General features: G+C 43.0%; 1 protein-coding gene across 1 annotated transcript in view; it reads right to left on the bottom strand.

Moving 5' to 3' along the window:
- Positions 1-589: 589 nt before the first annotated feature.
- Positions 590-24179, bottom strand: part of GLIPR2 (GLI pathogenesis related 2) — a 47179-nt gene continuing 23589 nt past the window's right edge. The window contains exons 2-5 of the mRNA XM_050938278.1: positions 23665-23773; positions 19782-19885; positions 3560-3637; positions 590-2394 (exon numbers count right to left, since the gene is read on the bottom strand). Of these exons, the coding sequence (XP_050794235.1) occupies positions 2234-2394; positions 3560-3637; positions 19782-19885; positions 23665-23773 (452 nt within the window). The 3' untranslated portion in view covers positions 590-2233. The remainder of the gene's footprint in view (positions 2395-3559; positions 3638-19781; positions 19886-23664; positions 23774-24179) is intronic.

Here is a 24179-nt window from a genome sequence, read left to right as displayed (position 1 = left end):
TATATTTATTCAAATAAGGTAATAAAGTTGGTGTTGCAAATTATCAGTTTTGTCTAACATTTTGTTAAAATTCTTCCATTTTCACCTCTGGAGAGGATAGTATGTTGCACAGATGGTAGTAGCCTGTCTGGAGTTGCTCGGTTCCAGCATTTCTCAGACTGAGTTCTTGGGCACAAAGTCCCAAAACTTGCAAACACTTAAGTGCCCTATGTAAAAGTTTGCCAGAATCAGGGCCTAAGTGAGACTCTTCTACTGAGCATGTGTGAAATTAAAATAAACAAATAAAAAGATGAAAAACAACATTGTAACTCTTGCTTCTAAGATGTGTGCAACCTTGCACCCAAATGGGAGCAAGTGTTAATCCAGACCTCATACAGGAGGTATGTGATATTTATGATCTGCTGTATCATTTACAACTTGTTGGGGGTTCCTCCCCTACTCCTTTCTTTACTGGATCAAAACAATCACCACTCCTGTGCACTGCATTGTAAAAGTTATAACTATATAATTCATTCTTAAAATAAAGTGTCAGGATTAGTTAATATAGACTGAGGTAAGCGACTCAAATTAGTCTACAATTACCTAGAAGTAATTCACAAGAAAAATATTTATTTTCATTTTCAGATTTTCATTTTTTTGTGTTAAATTCTTGGGTTACAGCAAAAGGAATCTAACTTACTACCACAGTGACATATAACTAAGCCATAACATTGCAATATATCAAAATTGTGTAAACAAAAAGCCTTTCCATACTGGGAGTCTCTGTGGGCCAGATTCTGACCTACTGAATCCCACTGAAGTCAAAAGGAATACTTATGAAGCACAGGCATACCCAACAGGAGTCAGGGTTTCAGCGCCTGGCCTTCTAGCGCTGGGATAACACTGATCCCCTTTTTATATTTGATCGGGGGAAAAATGCCTGCAGCCAGTTTTTAAAGAGCTAATTTAACCTTGGATTGGTTCACACATCCATCCTGAACAGGAAAATATTCTTATTGCCTAGTCCAAACTCAAAGTAAACTATGTAGACCAAAGTTTTGCCTCATTAATATCCAATTCAACCCCATAGGATTTTGCTAGAGGACAACAGAATAGCACTCTGAAACATTATTGATCCTCGAGTATGAGGCATGTGCCTGACATTCATTTGGAAGCAAATATTAGTTCATTGAACAAAAATGCAAAATCCAAGATGCTCCACTGAAGTTCTTCTTCTGGGCCCCCAGTACTAAGTACTATTCCCTCTGCATGGGAGCACAAGCCACCTGCACAATGTCTGGACCTATGTCAGGCAACAGATGTCTAAGAGTTTAGCACATTTTCATGGCAAGTAATCCAGTAGTTCCTTGGATTAGGTCTAAAACAGCAACTTGTGGCAACATTTAATGAGTCAGAGAAAGAGAGTGCAAGAAGCTAAAGAAAGGGGGATATTTTGTTTTTCTGTAATGAAGTAAACAGGACATGTGCACTTAATATCTATCTCCGATTTGATGTACATTATATTAGGGCAACATAAGTACTGGCACATTGTCAAAGATGTTTATATTCTATTCAAAAACTACTTTAGCTACTAATACTTAAAATCTACCAATTGAATATAAACATCTTTGACAATGTGCCAGACATTAATTACAGAGCAGATTGGTTTGTATGGTTTCAATAGCATTGAACAAGATTTTTCTCCTGATAGATATTTACAGGTCTGGTCCCACCGCCCTTACTCGTGTGTAACTTCCTACTGAAGTCTAAGGGAGTGTTGCGTGTCTCAAGACTCCAGGATTGGATCATAAAACAGTAACATACAGATGGCATCTCATTTAAAAATACTGGAAAACTGGAATATAGTGCTAGATAATTACAAGGTGATATTTTTAGTTAAAAAGTTACAAAGTTACAAACTTGTTTGCTTTAAAAAAAAGCCACACACAGTTCACACAAACTATTAAAAATCCACATAAATTCTTGCCCTTTACATGTTTGGCAAAATCAAAATCTTGAAGTTTGCATATACCCATGCTTTAGTACTTCTCAAATGAATTAGTTCAGAACAAGAACATATCTCAGAAGCTGTACAGTTGTACTGTACAGATGCACTCAAGTAGCATATTTGTTGCCTCGTAGTGACAGGTGAATGGTAGTATCAAGCATGGAATATCATTTGATTTTATTTAATTTTAAAGATGTCTTCAGTCCACAAGTACACGTGTCATTAACCAAAAAAACTGTCTTTTTATTATTTCTTTGGTGGAAGAACATTTTCTTCATAGAAACCTGGATTTACAACATTTCCAGGTGGATCGTATCTGGCCACCACAAATGAGGAGCCATCATTTGCTGCGGCTTTTCCAACTCCCATCTTCTTTGTGTTCTTCCAAACCATTGCTGTAAAGTGACCTAAGAGGGAAAAGGTCAAACAAACATATTAACTTTGGACAATAAATCTGAAAAATTATTTCTAGTGATTGAGCAAAACCAGGTCACACCAAACTAAGTTAGTTTCTTTCTCTGACAGGATAACACGCCTAGGGGGTGAAAAAGAAAATGCAGCTGATCTAATAGTTTGTCTTTAGAAAGACAGCAATAAGGTTCCTCACTGCACTCATGAGCTCCTTGCTCTGTTCCAAAACCAAAATACATAGGAAAAGTTCTGTGAAAACAACCAGGCCTGGATGAACATCAAGGACAAAAGCCCCAGATCCAAGGCCTTGGGTACACAGCATACCATGCCCAACAATGATCCCAGCTCCTTCTCTCCCAGCAGTATGGCTGACAAAGTAACCATCCTACCACTGACTGTTCCCCACCCGCTTCAGTTCTGATCCCTCCCATTATGTTTCCCCAGTGCACAGCATATGAGCATTAGTGAAACATTAACTTCCCAGGCTTTTTTCTAGTCTCTTATGACAGTTGTCGAGTAGCTGTCTCTCAAAACCCACTTCACCAGCCGTTTGCTCTATGCACAGTTACAGATAAATGAAACTCTCCTATGAAACACTTTTGGAATCTCTTTCATTGTTTCCTGTCAATTCCACGAACAAAGGTATTTTCATCTCATACTAAATTGCCAATAGGCAACTACGGAGCCAAAATTTGGCCCCAATTTACACTCCAGGTAACACTTCATTGACATCAATAGGATTAGATGGCAGGAGCAGTAAACCAAGGCAGATATCAGCACAGTATCTTTAATTAAACAGCTGTATGGTTTCTATTATTACAATTCTGATATTTTGTGGGTAATATAGTGCGTTTGTCCTCAAAACCAACACCTTTTAATATTGTTGGCTGAGGGAAAAAGAGAGAAAATTTTTAAAAATCTATCCACTTTGTTTCTAATACAAATTTTGTTTACTTTCTCATTACTCTTGGAGTCATAGTTTCCTTTTATCCTTCCAGTTACTGTCATTTTCCTGAGAGCAATTCTAACATTGGTCTTTTACACACACACCCCTTAATTTTTTTTAAAGGTGATTTTTGAAAAATAGTCAGAAAGTAGATTTAACAACTTTTTTAAGTAAGAGCTGCATCTTTGAAGGAGCAGTGCCCAGCCTGAGCTCACCTGTCCCAGAAGAAAACCCTGGATTTTGAAAGTTGTAATTTTTTATTTCACCGTACCATCTTTCAGCTACTTCCTTTCCTGCAAGACAAAAGAAATGATGCTGTGGAATTGCAACAGACAGAGTGAACTCAGCAAACTGCAACTCACATCTCCCTGCCCACAAGATTCTTCTGTTAATAGGTCAGCAAGAACTATTGATGCTCAAATGGAGTCACATAAACATGGAACGAATAACAATGTTAAGCTACTTCTTGAATCAAGGGAAGTTATAGACTCATAGACTCATAGGACTTTAAGGTCAGAAGGGACCATTATGATCATCTAGTCCGACCTCCTGCACAAAGCAGGCCACAGAATCCTACCCATCCACTTCTATAACAAACCCTTAACCTATGTCTGAGTTATTGAAGTCTTCAAATTGTGGTTTGAAGACCTCAAGCTGCAGAGAATCCTCCAGCAAGTGACCCATGCCCCACGCTGCAGAGGAAGGCGAAAAACCTCCAGGGCCTCTGCCAATCTGCCCTGGAGGAAAATTCCTTCCCGACCCCAAATATGGCGATCAGCTAAACCCTGAGCATGTGGGCAAGACTCACCAGCCAGCACTCAGGAAAGAATTCTCTGCAGTAACTCAGATCTCATCCCATATAACATCCCATCGCAGACCACTGGGCATACGTACCTGCTGATAATCAAAGATCAATTGCCAAAATTAGGCTATCCCATCATACCATCCCTTCCATAAACTTATCAAGCTTAGTCTTAAAGCCAGATATGTCTTTTGTCCCCACTACTCCCCTTGGAAGGCTGTTCCAGAACTTCACTCCTCTAATGGTTAGAAACCTTTGTCTAATTTCGAGTCTAAACTTCCTAGTGTCCAGTTTATACCCATTTGTTCTTGTGTCCACATTGGTACTAAGCTTAAATAATTCCTCTCCCTCTCTAATATTAATCCCTCTGATATATTTATAAAGAGCAAGCATATCCCCCCTCAACCTTCTTTTGGTTAGGCTAAACAAGCCAAGCTCTTTGAGTCTCCTTTCATAGGACAGGTTTTCCATTCCTCGGATCATCCTAGTAGCCCGTCTCTGAACCTGTTCCAGTTTGAATTCATCCTTCTTAAACATGGGAGACCAGAACTGCACACAGTATTCCAGATGAGGTCTCAACAGTGCCTTATATAACGGTACTAACACCTCCTTATCTTTGCTGGAAATACCTTGCCTGATGCATCCTAAAACTGCATTAGCTTTTTTAATGGCCATATCATATTGGCAGCTCATAGTCATCCTGTGTTCAACCAATACTCCAAGGTCATTCCCCTCCTCTGTTACTTCCAACTGATGTGTCCCCAATTTATAACTAAAATTCTTATTATTAATCCCTAAATGCATGACCTTGCACTTTTCACTATTAAATTTCATCCTATTACTATTGCTCCAGTTTACAAGGTCATCCAGATCTTCCTGTATGATATCCCGGTCCTTCTCTGTGTTAGCAATACCTCCCAGCTTTGTCATCCGCAAACTTTATTAGCACATTCCTGTTTTTTGTGCCAAGGTCAGTAATAACAAGGGTAAATAAGATTGGTCCCAAAACTGATCCCTGAGGAACTCCACTAGTAACCTCCTTCCAGCCTGACAGTTCACCCTTCAGTACGACCCGTTGTAGTCTCCCTTTTAACTAGTTCCTTATCCACCTTTCAATTTTCATATTGAACCCCATCTTTTCTAATTTAACTAATAATTCCCCATGTGGAACCGTGTCAAATTCCTTATTGAAATCGAGGTAAATTAGATCTACTGCATTTCCTTTGTCTAAATAATCTGTTACCTTCTCAAAGAAGGAGATCAGGTTGGTTTGGGATGATCTACCTTTTGTAAAACCATGTTGTAATTTGTCCCAATTACCATCGACCTCAATGTCCTTAACTACTTTCTCCTTCAAATTTTTTTCCAAGACCTTACATACGACAGATGTCAAACTAACAGGCCTATAGTTACTCGGATCACTTTTTTTCCCTTTCTTAAAAATAGGAACTATGTTAGCAATTCTCCAGTCATACGGTACAAGTGGCCTTCCCGCCCCACTCCCCAGTTACCATCATACTCAAATACAGCATTCCATTATAAAAGGAACTAGAGCAAGAAAAGAGAAACAGAGCTGATGGATGCTCTCTATAACAGAAGAAAACCCTAGGCCCTTCCTGAGCAACAGCAGCGGAAAGAGACAAGAAAGGCCACACCCTAAACAGGATGATGTACTTTCAAAGAGAATTAAAATTAAAAAACCACAAACCTACCCAAAAGGATGAGCACTACAGTGAAGTTTCAGAAAGATTAACTCATCCTGTTGGCTGATGGCATGTACAGTAAAATTATCCACTGTCTGTATTATTTACACAGAACAGGATCAGTTAAGGATGAAGTGCTGGTCTTTTACAGAGGGGTTTCTGCTTGGGGATGTGTGGACAGGATGCCACAAAGGCACTGCTCCCACCACCCCCATTTCCACATGTCTGGGTGATTTCTAGTCTTATTTATTCCCTGTGGTCCAAATAGCAGAGGGCAGTATGATTATTATTACACCTGGCAAATTTATCCACCAAATAAAGCAGAGATACCCCTTCCCCAACCCCACCAAAAACCCCAGTAGTAATCCAAGCCTGGCAGATTTATAACCCCCTCAAAATTGGAAAACATGAAAAAATAGAAAAGCAATAAATCAAAAGCAATGATAATATTTGGTCCCAATATAAAGCAGTTCCCAGTGAATGCATTACCTTAAAGCTGCTGGTAAGACTTAATTTCCCTGATATCTTTGAGGCAATTTCCTCTGTCTCAATGAACTTTGGCTAGAGAAGAATATGAAAAGGCTTGCAGTTCAAATTATTGGGCCCTCTCTGGATGGCAGGTGTGACCCAAGAACCTCTTGATGTCCATTGGCAGAGGGCACAGCGGTTCACCAAAGCAGGTCAGATAAAGTCTTTGCTGAAAGTCTATGTCACAGTGGTCATCAAATCACTGTGAAATGTATGGGCAGAATGTATTAATGTATACTGAAAATTATATTCATAAGGCCTTGTAGTTAAAGGCTGGTCACTTAGAGGTAGTGTGCACTGAGACAGACTTCTCCAGACAGGAGGTGGGAGACGACCATTGTGAATCTACAAAGGAAGTCTTTCAGTCAGATTGCGAGTGCTGCAGAAAAAAACAAAACCAGCAGGGGTTATCCTGTTTATGAGTAAAGACAATGAACTTTGGGGGGCAAAACTGGGGGTATGGAGGTACACCAGGTATCCTTCAATCTATGAGGACAAGCTGCCAGCAGGCTTGATCTTATGAAAGAGTCTCAGCCACTCTGGTTGAAAAGGCTGGGGAAAGGACTTGGGGGAAGCTATTCGTCTTGTGTGTTATAGGCTGCAGGAAGCATACTATTGTTTTGTTTTACATGTAACCAGTTGTTTCCAGTATTCTTTCTTACTATCATTTGAATCTCCGTTCTTTGATAACAAACTTGCTTTCACTATAAATGTATCTAAGTTCTGTGTGTTAAGCAGAGTGGTGAAACTAGTAAGTTGCTGTGTACTATTCCTTTGGGAGTAGCCAACCTGATAGTTCTGTGAGTGTTCAGTGGAATAGGGGCTGGGCACTGCAGAGGGATGCAAAGAGGACTTGGGGATTGGTGTGTGCCTATTGCTAACCCATACAGAGAGAGTGAAGCCTATGGAGGCCTGGAAGGCATTGCTTGTGTTGCCAGAGGCTGGTGGAGTCATGGAGCTCACCCACACCAGGCACAGACAAGACTTCCTCATGCTAAGGGCAGGTGGCAGCAAGGTGCCTCACAACCCTGGGTACCCTGGAAAGCATCACAGTAGGTTCACTTCAGAAGTCAGTCAGGAAAAAGTCACAGAGAGTCAAGAAGGTTCCTCCATCCACCACCAAAGAAAAGGCAGTTGAAGGAAAGAAGGGGCTACTTGAGACTTGACAACAAAATTCAAAGCAGGATTCCCCTGCAGTATTCTTTTGATCATGGATAAGTGTAACACACACACACACACACACACACACACACACACACACACACACACACACACACACACACACACACACACACACACACACACACACACACACACACACACACACACAGTAAGCACTGAACTTACCGAATACTGTGCCTGGGCTGTAGAGTGTGTGGTGTGTGTGTGTTTTCCAATGTGGGCTGTTTTGCAGTCAATCCCCAACCCCAGCGTTTTAACTCTATACAGCTCCTGCACCATTTGGAGAACATCTCTGCGGTCCAATTTTCTTGTTAACCTTCTGATACAATCAATTGCTACAGCTGCTCTCCTAAATGTTTTGAATGAGTTATTAAAGAGACTAGACAAGATTCTCCAGTGCAGTGCAGGTGCTTGGTGCAACATAGAAAGAATAGTCTCGCTCTAAACCAGTGTAAGTGAACCAGGAAGATCATGTCAGTGCGAGGGTAATATAGAGAGTCCTGCACCATTCCCTTTCCCTACTGCAAGTAGATTAGGGAAAAGGGGACATGGCAAGATACCCCTGTGATACATCAATCTTTGGCTGCAGTTAAAATTCCCAGGGCCATTTGTTAGAGTAGCCTTCAGTTCACAGGGACTAGCCCTGCATAAAGCCAGCACCAGGATCAGGGAGGTAACAATGTGAGCTTTAAGCTACTGTTGCCGACACACCTGAGCTGTGCTGTTCACCTCCACCCAGGAGCTATCTGACCAGAACCACATTTCAATAGCTGTTTTTACTGTTTACCATCTTCTGCTATTTTAATCCATTTTTGTCCTGCAATAAAATTAAGAAACTTTGATTATACTACACAAATCCTTAGAACAAAAAAAATATGACCCAGGCAAGCTCTGTCTTAAGAGTTTTATCATTTGTTAGTAACACTGCATACTGCTTTGTTAATGTTTATAGCCCTGTGATCTGTTTATTCCCAGCCTTGGCAGAATAAGGCTTGCAGTTTGTTGGAACTCAGAGGTTTTATATGAAACAGATTGTGTTTAATGAGGGTAACTGATCACTGACCTATATACCATGTAGTTCCACTAAACTCTATGAGAGTGCATGAAACAAGGCTGGCCAAAGTGTTTTCCACCCAGGGCGGAAAATGTTTTTGGCACGCACGCACACAGATAAGCAGATCAGCTGAGAAAAAAGTTGGCATCCAACTTGCCTGCCTCAAAGGCTGGCTTTGAGTATACGTAAGTGATAAATTTGGCTCTATTTTCTTTCTTTGTTTTGGGGGAGGAAGGGGTAAGCTGTTGAGGATGGAAGGTTTATTTACTCTTCTGTTTACTGTCAGGTTCTTTTGTGTCTGCAGCTTTGAGGAGGTCAACAGCCATTTCATTTTGCCTCTCTGCCATGAGAGGCAAATCCTGCAAATTCACCATTACTTCCTGACAGTTGTTAACTGATGGAATTCAAAATGGGAGTTGAGGATGCTTTGCACCCCTCAGGAACCAATCGAGAACTTGCAGGATCAATAAATTGAGAGTGTCCTGGGGGACTTGCAAACTCAGGTTGTAGGGAATCTAGCTGTATTTTGGGTGGCTTCCACGGGTACCAACTGAGTTTTGAGCTGCCTTTCCACGGCTCTAAACTTAACTGGGAAGATCCTGACCGCTGCAATCCTGCCTTGGAGATTACAACTCCCATAATGCCTTGGGGAAGGGAGAGAGTCATCCTCTCCCAGAGAGTGCAGGGGGAGTGTGCGCTGGGCTCCATTTTTGGGAGAGGACCTGAGATTGCTTTTGTGGATCTCTGTCCATACCAGGAACTGCTGCTAACCTGCTGCCAGAAGCTACTACTGAGAGCCTGCTGCAGCTTTCACCAAACAGAGAGACTCAGAGGTGGTTGGTGGCTTCACTGGAGCCAGGGAAGAGACTGTTGCTGTTCCTGGAGCTGACTGAAGTGGTCCTGAGGTGAAGGCAGTGTGCGAGTAACCACCAACCTGGTTTGGGAAAGCACTTGTATGTGAAGGGGCACAGGAAAGAGACTCTAAGGGGTGGTCTGAGAAGAGGCAGAGTGGTCTTCTCATTGAACAAGAACCAGGGTTACTGACATTTGATTAAAACAATCTTCAGAGGGGTTGTGCAGCTTGTTGCCTTGGTTGGACGGATTTACTGGACCAAGAGAGTGCTATCTCCAGTTTCAAGATCTCCAAGCACACCCACGCAAGTAAGTGTTGAGAACTCTGAAATGCAAAGGAATGTCCACTCCGGGGAGGGGTAAATGGTGGCAGGGTAAAGGCAGGACAGATAAGTTTCATTTAGTATTGTAAACTGTATTTGTCAACTGATTTTTTGAACTGCTCCCCCTGCCGATTTAAATTAGAAGTGACATTTAATCTCAGTCTGTTATATCATGTTTTTTAAAGTTGTTAAGTAAAGGTGTGTTAATCCAATCTAAGCATATATTGGGTGTATATTGTTTATAACTGGTTAGTTACAGTTTTGAGTTAGACCAATTGCACAGATTAGCTCAGGATTACTCCTGGAGGTTCCCAAGGCACACCATTGAGTGTGGACAGGGCCCAGCCAGGGGGAGGCACCACCAATTTTAATTTCCTCTATAAATAAAAGGACTGCAGTGGAGGGTGGCTAGAGGATTCCCACCTATCTAACACCACCACTGGGATAGTCAGGATCTCCTTTATTGTCAACAACATCAGGTTTCCCAGCACACAGGTGAGTGCTGCCTGCTCCTGAGTAACCCAGGGAGGAAGAGGAGGTTAGTCACCCTGTGCAGTAACTGAGGTTCTTCGAGATGAGTGTCCCTGTGGGTGCTCCACTTCAGGTGTTGGTGTGTCTCTGCACCTTCACTCAGAGATTCTTACAGCAGTACTCGTACCAGTCATGCACGCGCAGAGCCTGCCCCCTCCCCGCTCCGAGTGTACCTTAATAGTATGCATGCGCGACCGGAGGTTAGCTTGACCACTGCAGGCGCGTTTTGTGTGGTGCCGGAGGAGCCCAGAGCATCAAAGGTATTCAGCTGGGGGAGCGCAGGGAGGGAAGCAGTACCCGGAGAAGGCTTGTTCTTGCAAATACCCTTTGCAGGTGAGAGAGATGGATTTTTTTTAAGTTTTCTTTTGTTTCTTTGAAGCAGGGGGGCTGCAGAGTACAGCAGAGTCAGAGCCTGGGTCTGACACTGGTCGGAGAGATTTGTGCAGCAGGAGCAGTTTTAATCACAGCTCCCTGTCTTTGCGTGCCCTGGATTTCAACTTGCTGCAGTGGGCACATTTCTGGGGGATGTGGGACTCCCCCAAACATTTAATACCTTTAGAGTGGCCATCTGAAAGAGTGAACGCATCATTAGAGTTAGAGCAGCGCTTAAAACCTGGAGAGTCAGGCATGTTGGCAGCAGCTGCGCTGACAGGAACAAAAAGTTGGGTTTTTTGTTTTTGTTTTTTTAAGAGAAGAAAAGAGAATGGAAGGGAAAAGGGTACCTAACTAATACTGGTAAGCTAACCTAAGAGGGAAAAAAGTTGAACAAAGAAGAGAAGAAATTCTCTAACGAGTCTGCTGAGCTCTGTCTCAGGCCGGGGACAGCAGAGAAGGAACTGAGGAGACCAGTCGCACACGCGTACTATTAAGTACACTCAGAGCAGGGTGGGGAAGGGGCTCTGCGCGTTCGTGACCTGTATGAGGACTGCTGTAAAAATCTCCGTGCAAAGGTGCAGGGACGTACCAACACCTGGAGTGGAGCACCCACAGGGACATCTCTCGAAGAAGGAAGGTTTTTTTTTACATAATTATGATAATTTATGCGGCACCACAGATGAATATCACTCTGTATACAAGGAAAAATGTATCAAATAAATAACTCTGCTCTAATTTATGCTTTCGTGTATCTGGTTTCCCAGTCAATTCATCTGTAATAAGTAAGGCAGAACAGAAAATACTGAAGGCAAGGGCTCCAAACACAATTTGCAAATGCAAAGCACTCTCTCTGAAGTCTATTTTAAAAAAACCCACAACCATAGTTTGCAGAGATTGCTTATAACAAGTATCAGAGGGCCTAGATTTGTCTCCCACCCCCATCAGCTATGTTGTCTCTGCTTAACATTCCAGGAAGTAGAGTAATAAGTCAGTTGATGCTGCCAAAGCTGTTAGGCCTACAAACGTGCACAGTGTTGGGCCCTAGTTAATTCTCTGACTGCAGAACAGCAATGACTCATGTTTTGCTATTTCACAGGCAGTCTTAGTCTTCGACTGCTACCAATGTCTCAAACTGAACTCTACTGTTCATGTGCTGCATGTGTGTGTGGCTTCAGTTCTCGGGATGCCACACACTCAATCCCTCCACTTACATGCTCCCACAGAATTCTGACTTAACTAACCTCCTGGCCTTAGTAGGCAAGAGGGTTAAGTCAATGCTCCGCCCTGAAGACAAAAGAGCAAGTGAATTGCTGTCTGTGATACAGATCTATGAACCGAATGCATTGCATAGTGACCTGCACACGACTGCTTGCCATCCTGGCGCTCTCTAGCAGGTGTTAGTTTACATTTGGCACACAAACTGGTGGTAAAAGTAAACTGCATCTCACTCAGATGCTTTCTGAAGCAATTGTTTCAAGCATAATTATGGGCTCTTCTCCTTCCCCCTCTGCCTTGAGTTTTGGCCCAAGAAAAGCCACTGGAACAAGATCTGTTTTGCAGCTGCGTAGGCAGGGTGGGGTGCCTCTGTGCACCTAGATGTGCAAGTGCGATTCCCATTAATGCTAACGGAAGTCACACCTGCTCACCGAAGAAAAATCATAGACGCTTCTGTGCTTCATTCAAGAGTAACGTGTCTAAAATAAATCAATCAATCAGTCAAGGATGCCCAAACCAAGGTCTTATTGATGCTATGAGCTTATTTGGAATGTGATGTCTTTGTATCAACATCTCTGTTAAATGGAGGGCATGCCAAAAAATAATTCTTTCTGGTTAAGTGACCCCAACTGCAACCTTTTCTTCAGCTGCTGAATCTGAATGAACTCTATGTTACTCCAGCTATAGGTCAGTGTAAATGCATAGCATTACACAGCATAAAACAGGGGTGAATTAAGCCCACAGTCTTTATTCTAGGTCTAATAGATACATTCAAACATCATATGAAGAGAGAGCTTACCAGAAACAGAACAGAGAGTATGCAAGATATGAGGAACCAATTATAGACATGTAGTTGTTACGTAATATTTTAAGAATTCTGCTAGGTAATAAATTTTATGAACCCTCTGTGCTACCTGGTCAGTGAAGTAGTTACTGTACACTGGGTTCTTAGAATTTTCTGTATGAATGTCTTAATCTAATTCATACTGGGGGCGGCCAAACTCACTGACCCTCCAAGACACATATGACAATCTTCAGAAATTCAAGAACCAAGGCTTGCCTACTGGTGTTTGGGGATTCAGCCCTGTGAGGAGGAGGATCTCGGGGCTTCAGCCCCATGGGAGGCACCTGCTGGGACTCGGGGCTTCAGCCCCGATCCTGCTGAAGCCCTGAGCCCTGACAGGTGTGCTCAGCAGGGCTGAAGGCCCCCTCCCTTCTGGGCACAGAGGTGGCACATAGGGAGGCACATGGAATCACGTCCTCCTCCCCGTGCCCCCAATTTTTGCCATAGTTTGCTGGCGCTGCTTGGTCACATGGTGCTGCCTGGCTCCCTCCCTGCACTGCAGGTGGGCATCAGCAAACAGCTGGGAGCTGCAGGGAGAGCTGCTGCTTTTGTTGCTGCCTGTTCCCCCTGCAGCTAATGTAGCGGCCCTCTCCTGCCGCTCCCAGCTGTTTGCTGCTGCCTCTCTGTGTGGAGCTAACACCTGGGAGCTGCGGGGAGGGGCCACTGATGGTAACAGGGGGTGTGACTCAATCTGTTGCGGGGGGGAAACCTTTAAATTGTGCCCCCCAACTCTCAGCAGGCACCATTCGTCTCTGGCAGAAGCCCCTAGCTCCGCCCCCCGAAGTCTGGTAAGCAGAGAATGGGGAATGCAGGGGACTCTGTGAGCCGCACTTTAACTGTAAAAGAGCCACATATGGCTCATGAGCCATGGTTTGGTCACCCCTGTTATATGCCTATAACTAAGGCTGCGGAGTTTGTCGCGGAAGTCATGGAAGTCACGGATTCTGTGACTTTCCACAACCTCTGTGACTTTTGCAGTGGTCAATGCACACTGGCCGCTGCTGGGGCAGTCTCAGGCCATCACAGCCAATGGGAGCTGCAGAGGCGGTGCCTGCAGGCAGAGGCAGTATGCAGAGCTGCCTGGTTTCGCCTCTGCCTAGCAGCTGAGCGAGGGGGATGCTGCTGCTTCCGGGGAGCCGCCCAGGTAAGCCCTGCCCAGAGCCCACCTCACCCCATTCCATGCACCCTCCCACACCCAAACGCTGCTGCTTGGGGGGGAGAGGGAGAGGAGGCAGCCAGGTAGGGAGCCTGCTGCCTCCACCAACTCCCTACCCCCCAGCACCAGTGGGGGTCCTGGGCCATGCGCTGCCACCTGTGCCACCCCAGCACCTGCAGGGGCACATGCAGCCCTCTCCCACAAGTTTTAATCACCAGTATTTTTAGTAAAAGTCATGGACATGTCATGGGCCATGAATTTTTCTTTACTGCCCGTGACCTGTCTGTGACTTTTACTAAAAATATCTGTGATTAAAATGTAGCCCTACCTATAATGCTTGAATTAAAGGAGAATGTCCCCAGGAAGAAAACTACTGCCTCAGCTAAGGACATCCCAGCTCACAGTTGAAAGACTGAGCAAAGCTATCAGCTTCGAGGACCTTGCATCCTGTCTCCAACAAGTTGCAAGTCTTATGTCAAGGCTGAGAACTAACAGCTCACAGGGCTATACACAGTTAAAAAGTGATTGTCTTGGAGAAAGGGGAGGTGATCAAAAGGACTAAACAGCTTTTAAAAGAACTCTTCCTCTGAGGCTAGGAGAGAGAAGTGGGTTGAGTTAATGGAAGTAACTATGCCAGCAAGACCCCAGAGGTCTTGTGGGATTTATAGGAAGCTTGGCCCTATGAGGTGCCCCATATGGATAATAATTAGATACCAGGTAAACTAGCTATAAGTACAATCTGCTTTATTTTTCACAATTTTATCATCACTTTTGCAATGCTGGAGTGGTTTTTACCTGTTTCATAAAAATATGATGATAGGTTGTCAGTTCATGAATTTTCCCTTATTCAAAACAGGAGATGAATGGCAGTTCCTCTATCTTAAGGGTGAGGAGAGGGCAAGTGGAGTTTCCATCTGAGCAGCCTGGAGAGGTGTGAATTGTTGTGTGCATTAAAGGTTGACTTTTCTACCTGAAATTATCCCACACACATTGGCAGGGAATTAAAGGGGACTTAAAAAGTCAAAAGACAGAATAAAAACCATGATTTGATTTGAAAAAGACTATTTTGGGGGACAATCTCATGATTTGAGGGCATGATTCATGAGTTTGGATCTCTTGAGAGGGTCTGACTTATGATTTTTGACCTCATAAAGTTGGCAATATTGTTCTTTTAAGATCTGTTTTTCTCTTAAATGCTTATGTGTTAATATATGACACTTAACTTTAAAAAGTCTGTCCGGTCACTGGGTACCACTGTCATAGCTCCCAGAGGGAACTAAGGTGACCAGACACCCTGATAAAATATCAGACCGTCCCAATATTTAGGTGTTTGTCCCGATATTTCGCTTTGCCGGCAGCACTTGGCTTTTTTTTTTTTCTCCACCGCCAGCAGCTCCCATTGGCTTGGAGCAGTGAACCACGGCCAGTGAGAGCCGTGATTGGCTGGACCTGCAGATGCAGCAGGTAAATAAACCGGCCTGGTCCACCAGGGGCTTTCCCTATGCAAGCAGCATCCCAAGTTTGGGAAACAATGATACAGAGAACTCACCACCGCATTTCGAGTTAATCCGCCTGAATTGATTTTGTATTGAGCAATGTAATTTTATATTAAATGCCACCATTTTACTTAATATTTGCATAAACCTTTTGCAAAACAACAGCAACAACAAACAACACACAAACAAAACTCCAAATAGGAAATATTTGGCTGAGCTGGCACTTGTAAGAAGTACATTTTAGTTTAAAGGAAGAAGCCAAACAAACCAACTACATCCACCCACCCTAGATGACAGTTACCAGATCATAGCGGAAGTGGTGGGTGCAAGCAGTGTGCAAACAGATGCAATCTCTTTTTAAATCACTTCCAGAGCTTCCTTTCTGCTGGGCTTAGTTGCAGAGCAATGCGCTAACACTTCTAAAAAAAAAAATAGTTTGCTTGATTTTACTGCTGTGAACCACAGCTGAAATTGCAAAACTTTTCTAAGGAAACACAGCTGCTCCTGACATGTCTGACTGATGGCCCCTACTAGACAGCAATCCTGGCATGCCTCTCTGAAGTGTGAACAGTCGTGGATGTTTTCGACATGTCCTCGCTGTGAGGAAAAGCTACTAAAATTCCATATCGCAGGTAGATGACACAACATGTATAATAAGAACAGGACAATCTGATAAGCAGAAGCTTTAAGTTCTAAGAGCTGATGCTGCTCTATTGCGGTGATGATGGAGAAGAGGTATGCATTATACTTCTCCCTCTAGAACCTCTTCTCTCTCTCACTCGCTTTTTTGTACACTTCCTTAATATCTTGTGGTGCCTTTCCCCACACGGAGTAGTACTTTACTCCATGAATAATCCTAGCGATTTTCATAAGTAGACCAACAGAGTTAGATATTATTCCATGTAAAGAAAAGCAGCAGAATTGGGCTCGATTAAATAAAACCAAAAACTTTGTAACATTTTTCTAATTTCATTTTTAAACAAAAACTATCTTAGAATTTACCAGTTTCCACAAAACACAGCAAATTAGAAAATGTAGGGTTGTTTCCCCTCAAAAATAAACCACATATTTTTTTAATGTAACCAATATTTATTTATAATATTGAATCTTTCTTTTCTGCCAGCCCTCTTTGTGTGCTTGATTGGGGTGGGGGGAGCTGCCTGGGGCCCCGCAGGTGCTGGGGTGGCACAGGCAGCAGCACACGGCCCAGGTCCCCCTCTGGTGCTGAGGGCGGGGGAGCTGGTGGAGGCGGCAGGCTCCCTACCTGGCTCCTCCCTTCCTTCCCCCCCCAAGCAGCAGAGTTTGGGTGTGGGAGGGGGCACAGGATGAGGTGAGGCGGGCTCTGGGTTGGGACTTACCTGGGGGGCTCCCCAGAAGCGGCAACATCCCCCTCGTGTAGGGCTTTCTAGTAGACATGTAGTAAGTGCTGCTGCAACACACCAGGTGCTACAGCCTCTACAGACCTTTATACTGATCAAGCCCATAGGGTGCAATTCTGCACTGAGCGGTAAGGAGCCATCCATGCCATGAGGCATATTGGGGAGCCTCAAGGGCATGCCTGCTACTATACTTCTTAACTGTGCTGAAGCTTGCTCTCTTCTGCATGCTGATCCATCTCCATAGGCTAGGCCCTGCATCCTTCCAATCCTTTGGGACATCACGTGTCTCCCGGGCAGTAGAACAGTGAAGTCCCTTTTCTCCCCAGAGTGCACAGCCTGCAGTCCTCTATGGCCATTTCATGGACCACAAGTTGCCCTCTCATACTTCCCACCACATAGGGTCTAGTCAGAATTTCATCCTAAGAGTCTCTAGTACCTGCCTCAAGTCCACGAGACACCTGGCATGCCATCAGGTGTTTGGTGTACCAGAGCAGCCCAGAGAAAGGAGAGGTAGAATACACTAGCCAACTGTGATTATGCTGTCACTCATCTGAGCATAGAAAAAGAAAGTCTGCAATGCAACTTCCTCAGGATCAGAGGGATCAAATGATTGACACATACTTGTTAGAGTACAGGGCTAAATAAATTTCAAACAGCCATAGACTGTTAGCTGGAAATCGTATGATGAAATTTAAAGAAATTCTAAAAACTCACAGTTAGGGCATTACATTTTCAAACTCTACTTTTCTTCTGACACGTGAAACTCAACCATGCCAGCATTCTTGTCGAACACCAAGAATCCAGCAATGCAACAGCTCTTTTTAGAGAGAGACTGTATGCCAAGTTGAAGACTTACTGATGTTTCCTTCGTCTGGAAAGGAAATTGGAAGACACTAACTCCTTTTGTTAATGACTTGAATAGAATCCATAATACAGCCAGTTTCCAGCCTCATTCAGGTTGACGCAAATTAATTATCAGGATGGAACTGGACAAGGGGAAAAAAATGGAAAGAGAACCAACTCCACAGGGGCATAGCCTAAGCCAACAGCAGAGAATAATTTTCTGCACACAACTAGCGTTCACTCATAAGCACTTAAAAAGGCTCTGCTCTATAGGCAATGTAGTTGACTCAAAAGATTTGTATCATTTTTGGGAACAAGGAGAGGACATGGCTCAGACTGCTCAGCAGGACATGAAATGCTGTAAATAAATAAATTAGATACAGGCATATAGAAAACTCTCCATGCAGATTAGACAAAACACCTGTGGAAACAGCATGTAGAAGAAAAAACTGCTCCATGAAGGAGTAAGGATTACATAATGTAGAGGGTTTTTTTTCCCTAAGTCATCGAACAAAGTCATCATATAAACTAGGGGTCGGCAACCTTTACAGAAGCGGTGTGCCAAGTCTTCATTTATTCACTCTAATTTAAGGTTTCACATGCTGGTAATACATGTTAACGTTTTTAGAAGGTCTCTTTCTATAAGTCTATAATATATAACTAAAGTATTGTTGTATATAAAGTAAATAAGGTTTTTAAAATGTTTAAGAAGCTTCATTTAAAATTAAATTAAAATGCACAGCCGCCTGGACCGGTGGCCAGGACCCGGGCAGTGTGAGTGCCACTGAAAATCAGTTTGCATGCCGCCTTCGGCGCCCGTGCCATAGGTTGCCTTCTCCTGATATAAACTGTTAAAAAATGTTTGTGGAACATTAGTGCTAATAAAAAGGAGGAAATAAAGTACAGCTAGCAAGGGATAAGCGCTGTGCTAACTTCTTACAACTATGCTCCCCCAGGCTGCCCCCAAAACATGTTTCATGTTATTCCAAAGGACATCATGCTAATAGTTCTGAAGTGAGCCAAAGTGTGTAATGATTTTTTTACTGTGAACGAATATCCACTAAAGGATAGGTCTGGGATTTTCAAAGGTGCTTAGAGGCCTAATAAGAATGGGATTTGGGTTCCTACCTTCCCAGGGCTCCTTTGAAAATCCCGGTCTAAGGTGACAATATGAAACTACTTTTCTTCTAAGTCAAATGTTCTCTGGAAGGGATAGAGTCCTAACCTACTGCATTGCCTGGTCCCTGCAGGGGGAAAGCAAGCCTTAAAGTCACTAAAATAAGGGACTGGAGAAGGGATGAATGGGAGCTCAGTGAAAATTGTTCTTCCTGACCACTCACCACATGCTGCCTATGTGAGATAGTTTTACTAAGAGCTCAGTCTGTCACATGTGTCTAAACTAAACCATATAAAAGTCATTTCTCTTTTAGGGCAGAAAGCATTTGCACTGGTGATTCAAGAGGGACCACAAGGGGTTGACATAAAGGTCTCTAGAAGTGATTTATTCATATAGCAGTTCCCACACTTGGAGAGGAGAATGCAGGAGCAATTAGCATTGACTTAGGGATGATCTACACTGAAATCCTGCATCAGCCTAACTACGTTTCTCAGGGGTGTGGGGAATCCCTCCTATTGCTACAGTGTATGTCTACATGGAAGTGCTGCTGCAGTTGTGTCATTGTAGAGTTTCAAGGGCAGACAAGCCCTTACGCTTCTTGGCAATGTTGGGCCAACAACTCTCCTGTGTTGTGCTGCTGCAAAATTGGGACAGTGAATAGAGAAGGTGTAGGATGCTTCTTTCCCCGAAGGGGCATGGCCTGCTACTCACATCATGCAGATCCAGCCCACCAGCTGGCTGTCACCTGCCGTTAGCAGACCATGCTAGCTGCAGCATGCACATCTTCTTTTCAGCACAGCAGTTTAAGTGTCCACCACTGCACATCCCCGGCTAAGCCAGTCCCATGGAACCAGGTTCATACTGTCAAGATTTCTGGACCTGAGGAAATATCTACCCGTGTCCTTGCTCTGAGCCACTCGACCTGCCAGGATGGGATTTGGGCCTTTGTATTAAAAATATTTACATGCCTAGCTCAAAGTGACTAAGGAGGCTTGTTTACTTAAAATCTATGAGTTAGGAGCAAAGACCAAACTTACCTGGCTGATCATAGGAAGCCCAAGCTAGATTTTCTCCACATTTTCCATTTGAAGACTCAGGGCTGTGTTGGAGGACCTTGGTGCTAGCCAGTGTTTCTGCATACCTAGCAAAGGAATCAAACACCAGTGACGGAGCAGTACCAGCTAATATCGCATGCAGATAGCAGTCATACTGACCTGAGCATTTATAATCCTGTTACTGAATTTCCAGGCGCCTAAAATAGTGGGTGCTGTGAGATCAATACAGATCTCAGCAGCATGAGGAGAGGAATCCAGAGGCCTTCTGCCTTCTTATTGCCTCTAGGGCCTCCCCACTTCTATACAGCATGACTCTCTGCCACAGAAAGTCTGGAGGCAATAAGGTACCAAGCCTCATGTCACCGAGATCTGTGTAGATCCTGGAAAATCCAGGAGACGCCGCTTTTGCCACTTCTGTGTACGGAGAAGAAAAAGAATCTGCAGAAACTTCTGTAAGTGCCAATTCCTATTGTTTTTAGTCGTCTCCATGGGAAAAATCTGCATAGGGACAATATGGATTATAAATTAGAATATATTTTGTGGGGGGGGAGTTTCTCAAGTCCCAGCCAAGAGCTATATAGAGAACAAATTAATCGTGGCATGAGAGGTAAATAGCCATGGATTAGAGATTGTTTAAGAGACAAAAGACAGTGAGCAGGAAATAAATAGTCAATTCTCAGTGTGGACAGAGATTATTTAAAAGAATTTAAGCCCAGAGGGACCATTAGATCATCTAGTCCAGGGGCTTCCAAACCACAGTATATGAACATGATATGGGAGCCTGTTGGAAGGGTTACACCCAGAACTCTAAAAAGCCCTTTCGGTTTCAAAGGAACAGCCATTTCCTGCACCACGGAGGCCAAAAAATGTCCTAGAAGCAACATGTATCAGAGGGGTGGCCATGTTAGTCTGTGTCCACAAAAACAACGAGGAGTCTGGTGGCACCTTAAGACTAACAGATTTATTTGGGCATAAGCTTTTATGGGTAAAAAACCCACTTCTTTTTCTACCCACTTCTTTAGATGATTTTGTGGGTAGAAAAACCACTTCTTCAGATGCATCTGAAGAAGTGGGTTTTTACTCACAAAAGCTAATGCCCAAATAAATGTGTTAGTCTTTAAGGTGCCACCGGACTTTAAGAAGCAACATGGCGCTTTCAGCCACAAAGGTGAACAACTTGCCCACTGCGCCGGCACAGTAGTTTTATTCAGGGGGGTGTTGAGCGCTGTGGCTGTCCACAGGGGCGCTCTACTCTCACCAGGCACCCAGCTGGCTGCCTTTCTGCTATATTATTATTGGCGTCAGTGTAGCGCCTAGGAGTCCCGGCCACGGACAAGGCCTCAGTTGCGCTAGGCACTGCACACAGAACAGAAGTCCGGCATAGTCTTCTACTTGTACAGGGCTACACTGCTCAAGTTATTGTAGCAAACTTGCGAAGTTCCCTGTCATGCCACAAGAGCTCCTCTCATCCGAAAAGACAAACGCAGGCAGGGTTGGTTCAGGGCGGCTGCAAAGCTCACAGTCACAGGGAGCCATGGGATTGAAGCCCATCAGGAGACTAAACTGTTGTGTGCCACATGCAGAGAAGAGGAGAGAACAAGGTGCCACCAATGCCCAAGTTTTCTGTGAAGTCTTCTGCACAGTGTGAGGCATCAGCTAATGACAGGGAATTGTTTGATGGAGGGTGTACAGCGAAGTTGTCCAACGTGCTCTATTAGGACCAATGTTTAATATATAAATGATTGGAATAGGGGCTTACACCTGTAATGACACAATAGTTATTAGGTGCTTGTAGTGCCTGTTTACACTGGTATCTGAGTACCTTCCAAAGTTAAAATAAATACACCAAGGTGACTAACATCAATCAAGCAAAGGTTTCTCTCCATACCGCACCATACAGGGAAAAGTTAAGTGGTAAATTAGTCAAGAACAGAGAAGATTGTGAGGAATTCCAGAGAGACTTAACAATACTAGGCAATTGGGCAGCACAATGGCAGATGACATTCAACAGAGACAAATGCAAGGTAATACACATTTGAAAGAATAATTTGAACTATTCATAAACATTGCTGTGGTCTACATTAACTGTAATCATGCAGGAGAAGACCTGGAGTGGCTGTGGACAAGTCAGTGTAAGGCAATCAGTTAAAATTCCAAAAATTTAGGATGCATAAAGAATGGGTTAGAAAACAGTAAGAATATTACTGTTTGTATACAATCAATGTGTGGCACCTGGAGTACTGGGCTAAGTTCTGATTATTGCATCTCAAAAAGAATATGCCAGAAGTAGGAGGAGTCCAAAAGTGGCCAATGAAAAGGATTGTAGAAATGGGGCAGCTCCTGTAGGAAAGACTGAAAAGAGAAGGACTATTTATTTTAGAGAGAAGACAAATACAAGGGAAACTGAGAGATACATACAATAATTAATCGTGTAGAGAAAGGCAATTGGAAGATTCTCAAATAAAACAAGGGGACATCAGATATAATTATAACACAACAAATTTTGAAGTATTTCTTAAATCAAGGCCTAATTAACCTAGAGTACTCACTATCGCAGGATTTATTGTGGTCAAAATTTAGTAATACTCAAAAATGATTTATTGATATAAATAACAAGAAGACTTTTTTACTACACAGTTACATTAGAAGGATAAAAGCATATAAGGTTGCATGCTTTAAGGCACAAACCAACCACTATCTATCTGTCAGGAGTAGGAAGAAACTTATTGTAAGGGTAGGTTATTTCATATATTGTCCATTCTCAGATTTTGTATACCTTCCTTTGTAGCATCTAGTATACCTACTTTCAGGGACCCTAGAAAAACTAGTGTACTGATGCAGTATGGTCGTTCCTATGTTTCTAAAAGATAATTTCTTCCATCCTCCTTCCCTCAGAGCAAAAAATAGTAGTCTCACAAAAATTTATATTAATCAACTCTCTGGTGTTATTATATTAGTCAAAGCTCTATGAAGTTATTGTATCTCTCCACTATTCCATCTCCAGAATAGGGTACTTTTGCAGAAGACAAGAGTAGGATTCTGGGATGCATAGACAGGGGAATCTCGAATAGGAGCAGAGGTTATTTTATCCCCGTATTTGGCACTGGTGCAACCACTGGTGGAATTCTGTGTCCCATTCTGGTGCCCACAATTTGCAAAGGATGTTGATACACTGGAAAGGGTTCAGAGAAGAACCACAAGAATGATTAAAGCATTAGAAAACATGCCTTACAGCGATAAGACTCAAGAAGCAAAATCCATTTATCTTAAGAGAAGATTAAGGGGTCACTTGATTGCCATGTATAAGTACCTATGTGGGAAATCAATATTTAATAATGTACTCTTCAATTTAACAGAGAAAGATGAAACATACTCCAATGGCTGGAAGTTGAAGTTAGACCAATTCAGATTGGAAATAAGGTGTTAATTTTTAATGGTGAGAGTAATTAACCATTGGAACAATCTTACCAAAGGTTGTCATGGATTCTCCATTACTGGCATTTTTTAAATCAAGAATGGAATTTTTTCTAAAAGATCTGCTTTAGGAATTATTTGGAGGAAGTTTTATGGCCTGTGCTATACAGGAAGTCAGACTAGACTATCAGAATGGTCCCTTCTGGCCTTAGAAGCTAGGAGTATGAATACCACCACCACCAAGAGAGATTAACTGGTACAGAAGGATCATTTATGGAAGCATCACACATTGGAGGCAGCATCTCAACAAAGGACAATACAGATCAAAGTGCACATATTTCTGGGATATGCATAGGCAGATCCCGGTGCTGGGTAAAAGAACAGAATGTGCTATGTTTGATTCATATATGTGATAAAAGTCTCATTACATGAAAGGAAGGGTTGAACTCACCGTTGTGCTCCACTGTTTAACTTCTTGCAAAGCTTCAGTGGTGGAACGCCATGCTTCTTTCTGTAGTCATTGTGGGCTTTTAAGACCTCTTCAGCAAATTGTTTGGAAGCTGAAACAATGCAAAATATTGGAGAGGTCTATCAAATACAGCCTTCATTAAAATCAGGAAAAGAAAACTTGAAATATATGGGGAAGCTGGTACAGCACTCTGAATGAATCTAAAGAATACTATGTGCACTGTTCAGTGAAATAACAACAGAGCTGTACCACCCTAATTATCTGCAAGCAGATGAAATGAAGCCAGAAGTATAGCAAGCGCTTTATATCTCAGAATTCTGAAAGTGTTATATATATTTAAATACCTACCTGTGACCTCAAGAGGGTGTTATGTGGGTTCATTGATTAATGCCTGCAGAACACAGACCTTATTATCGTCAACAATAAGGCTCTTTTACATAGGGTGACCACACAGCAAGTGTGAAAAATTGGGACGGGGTGGGAGGTAATAGGAGCCT

The sequence above is a fragment of the Gopherus flavomarginatus genome, chromosome 2 (genome assembly GCF_025201925.1).
Source record: "Gopherus flavomarginatus isolate rGopFla2 chromosome 2, rGopFla2.mat.asm, whole genome shotgun sequence".
Taxonomy (NCBI): Eukaryota; Metazoa; Chordata; order Testudines; family Testudinidae; genus Gopherus; species Gopherus flavomarginatus.
The sequence above is the reverse complement of the archived record's forward strand: the minus strand, read 5'-3'. Positions and strand labels throughout refer to the sequence as shown.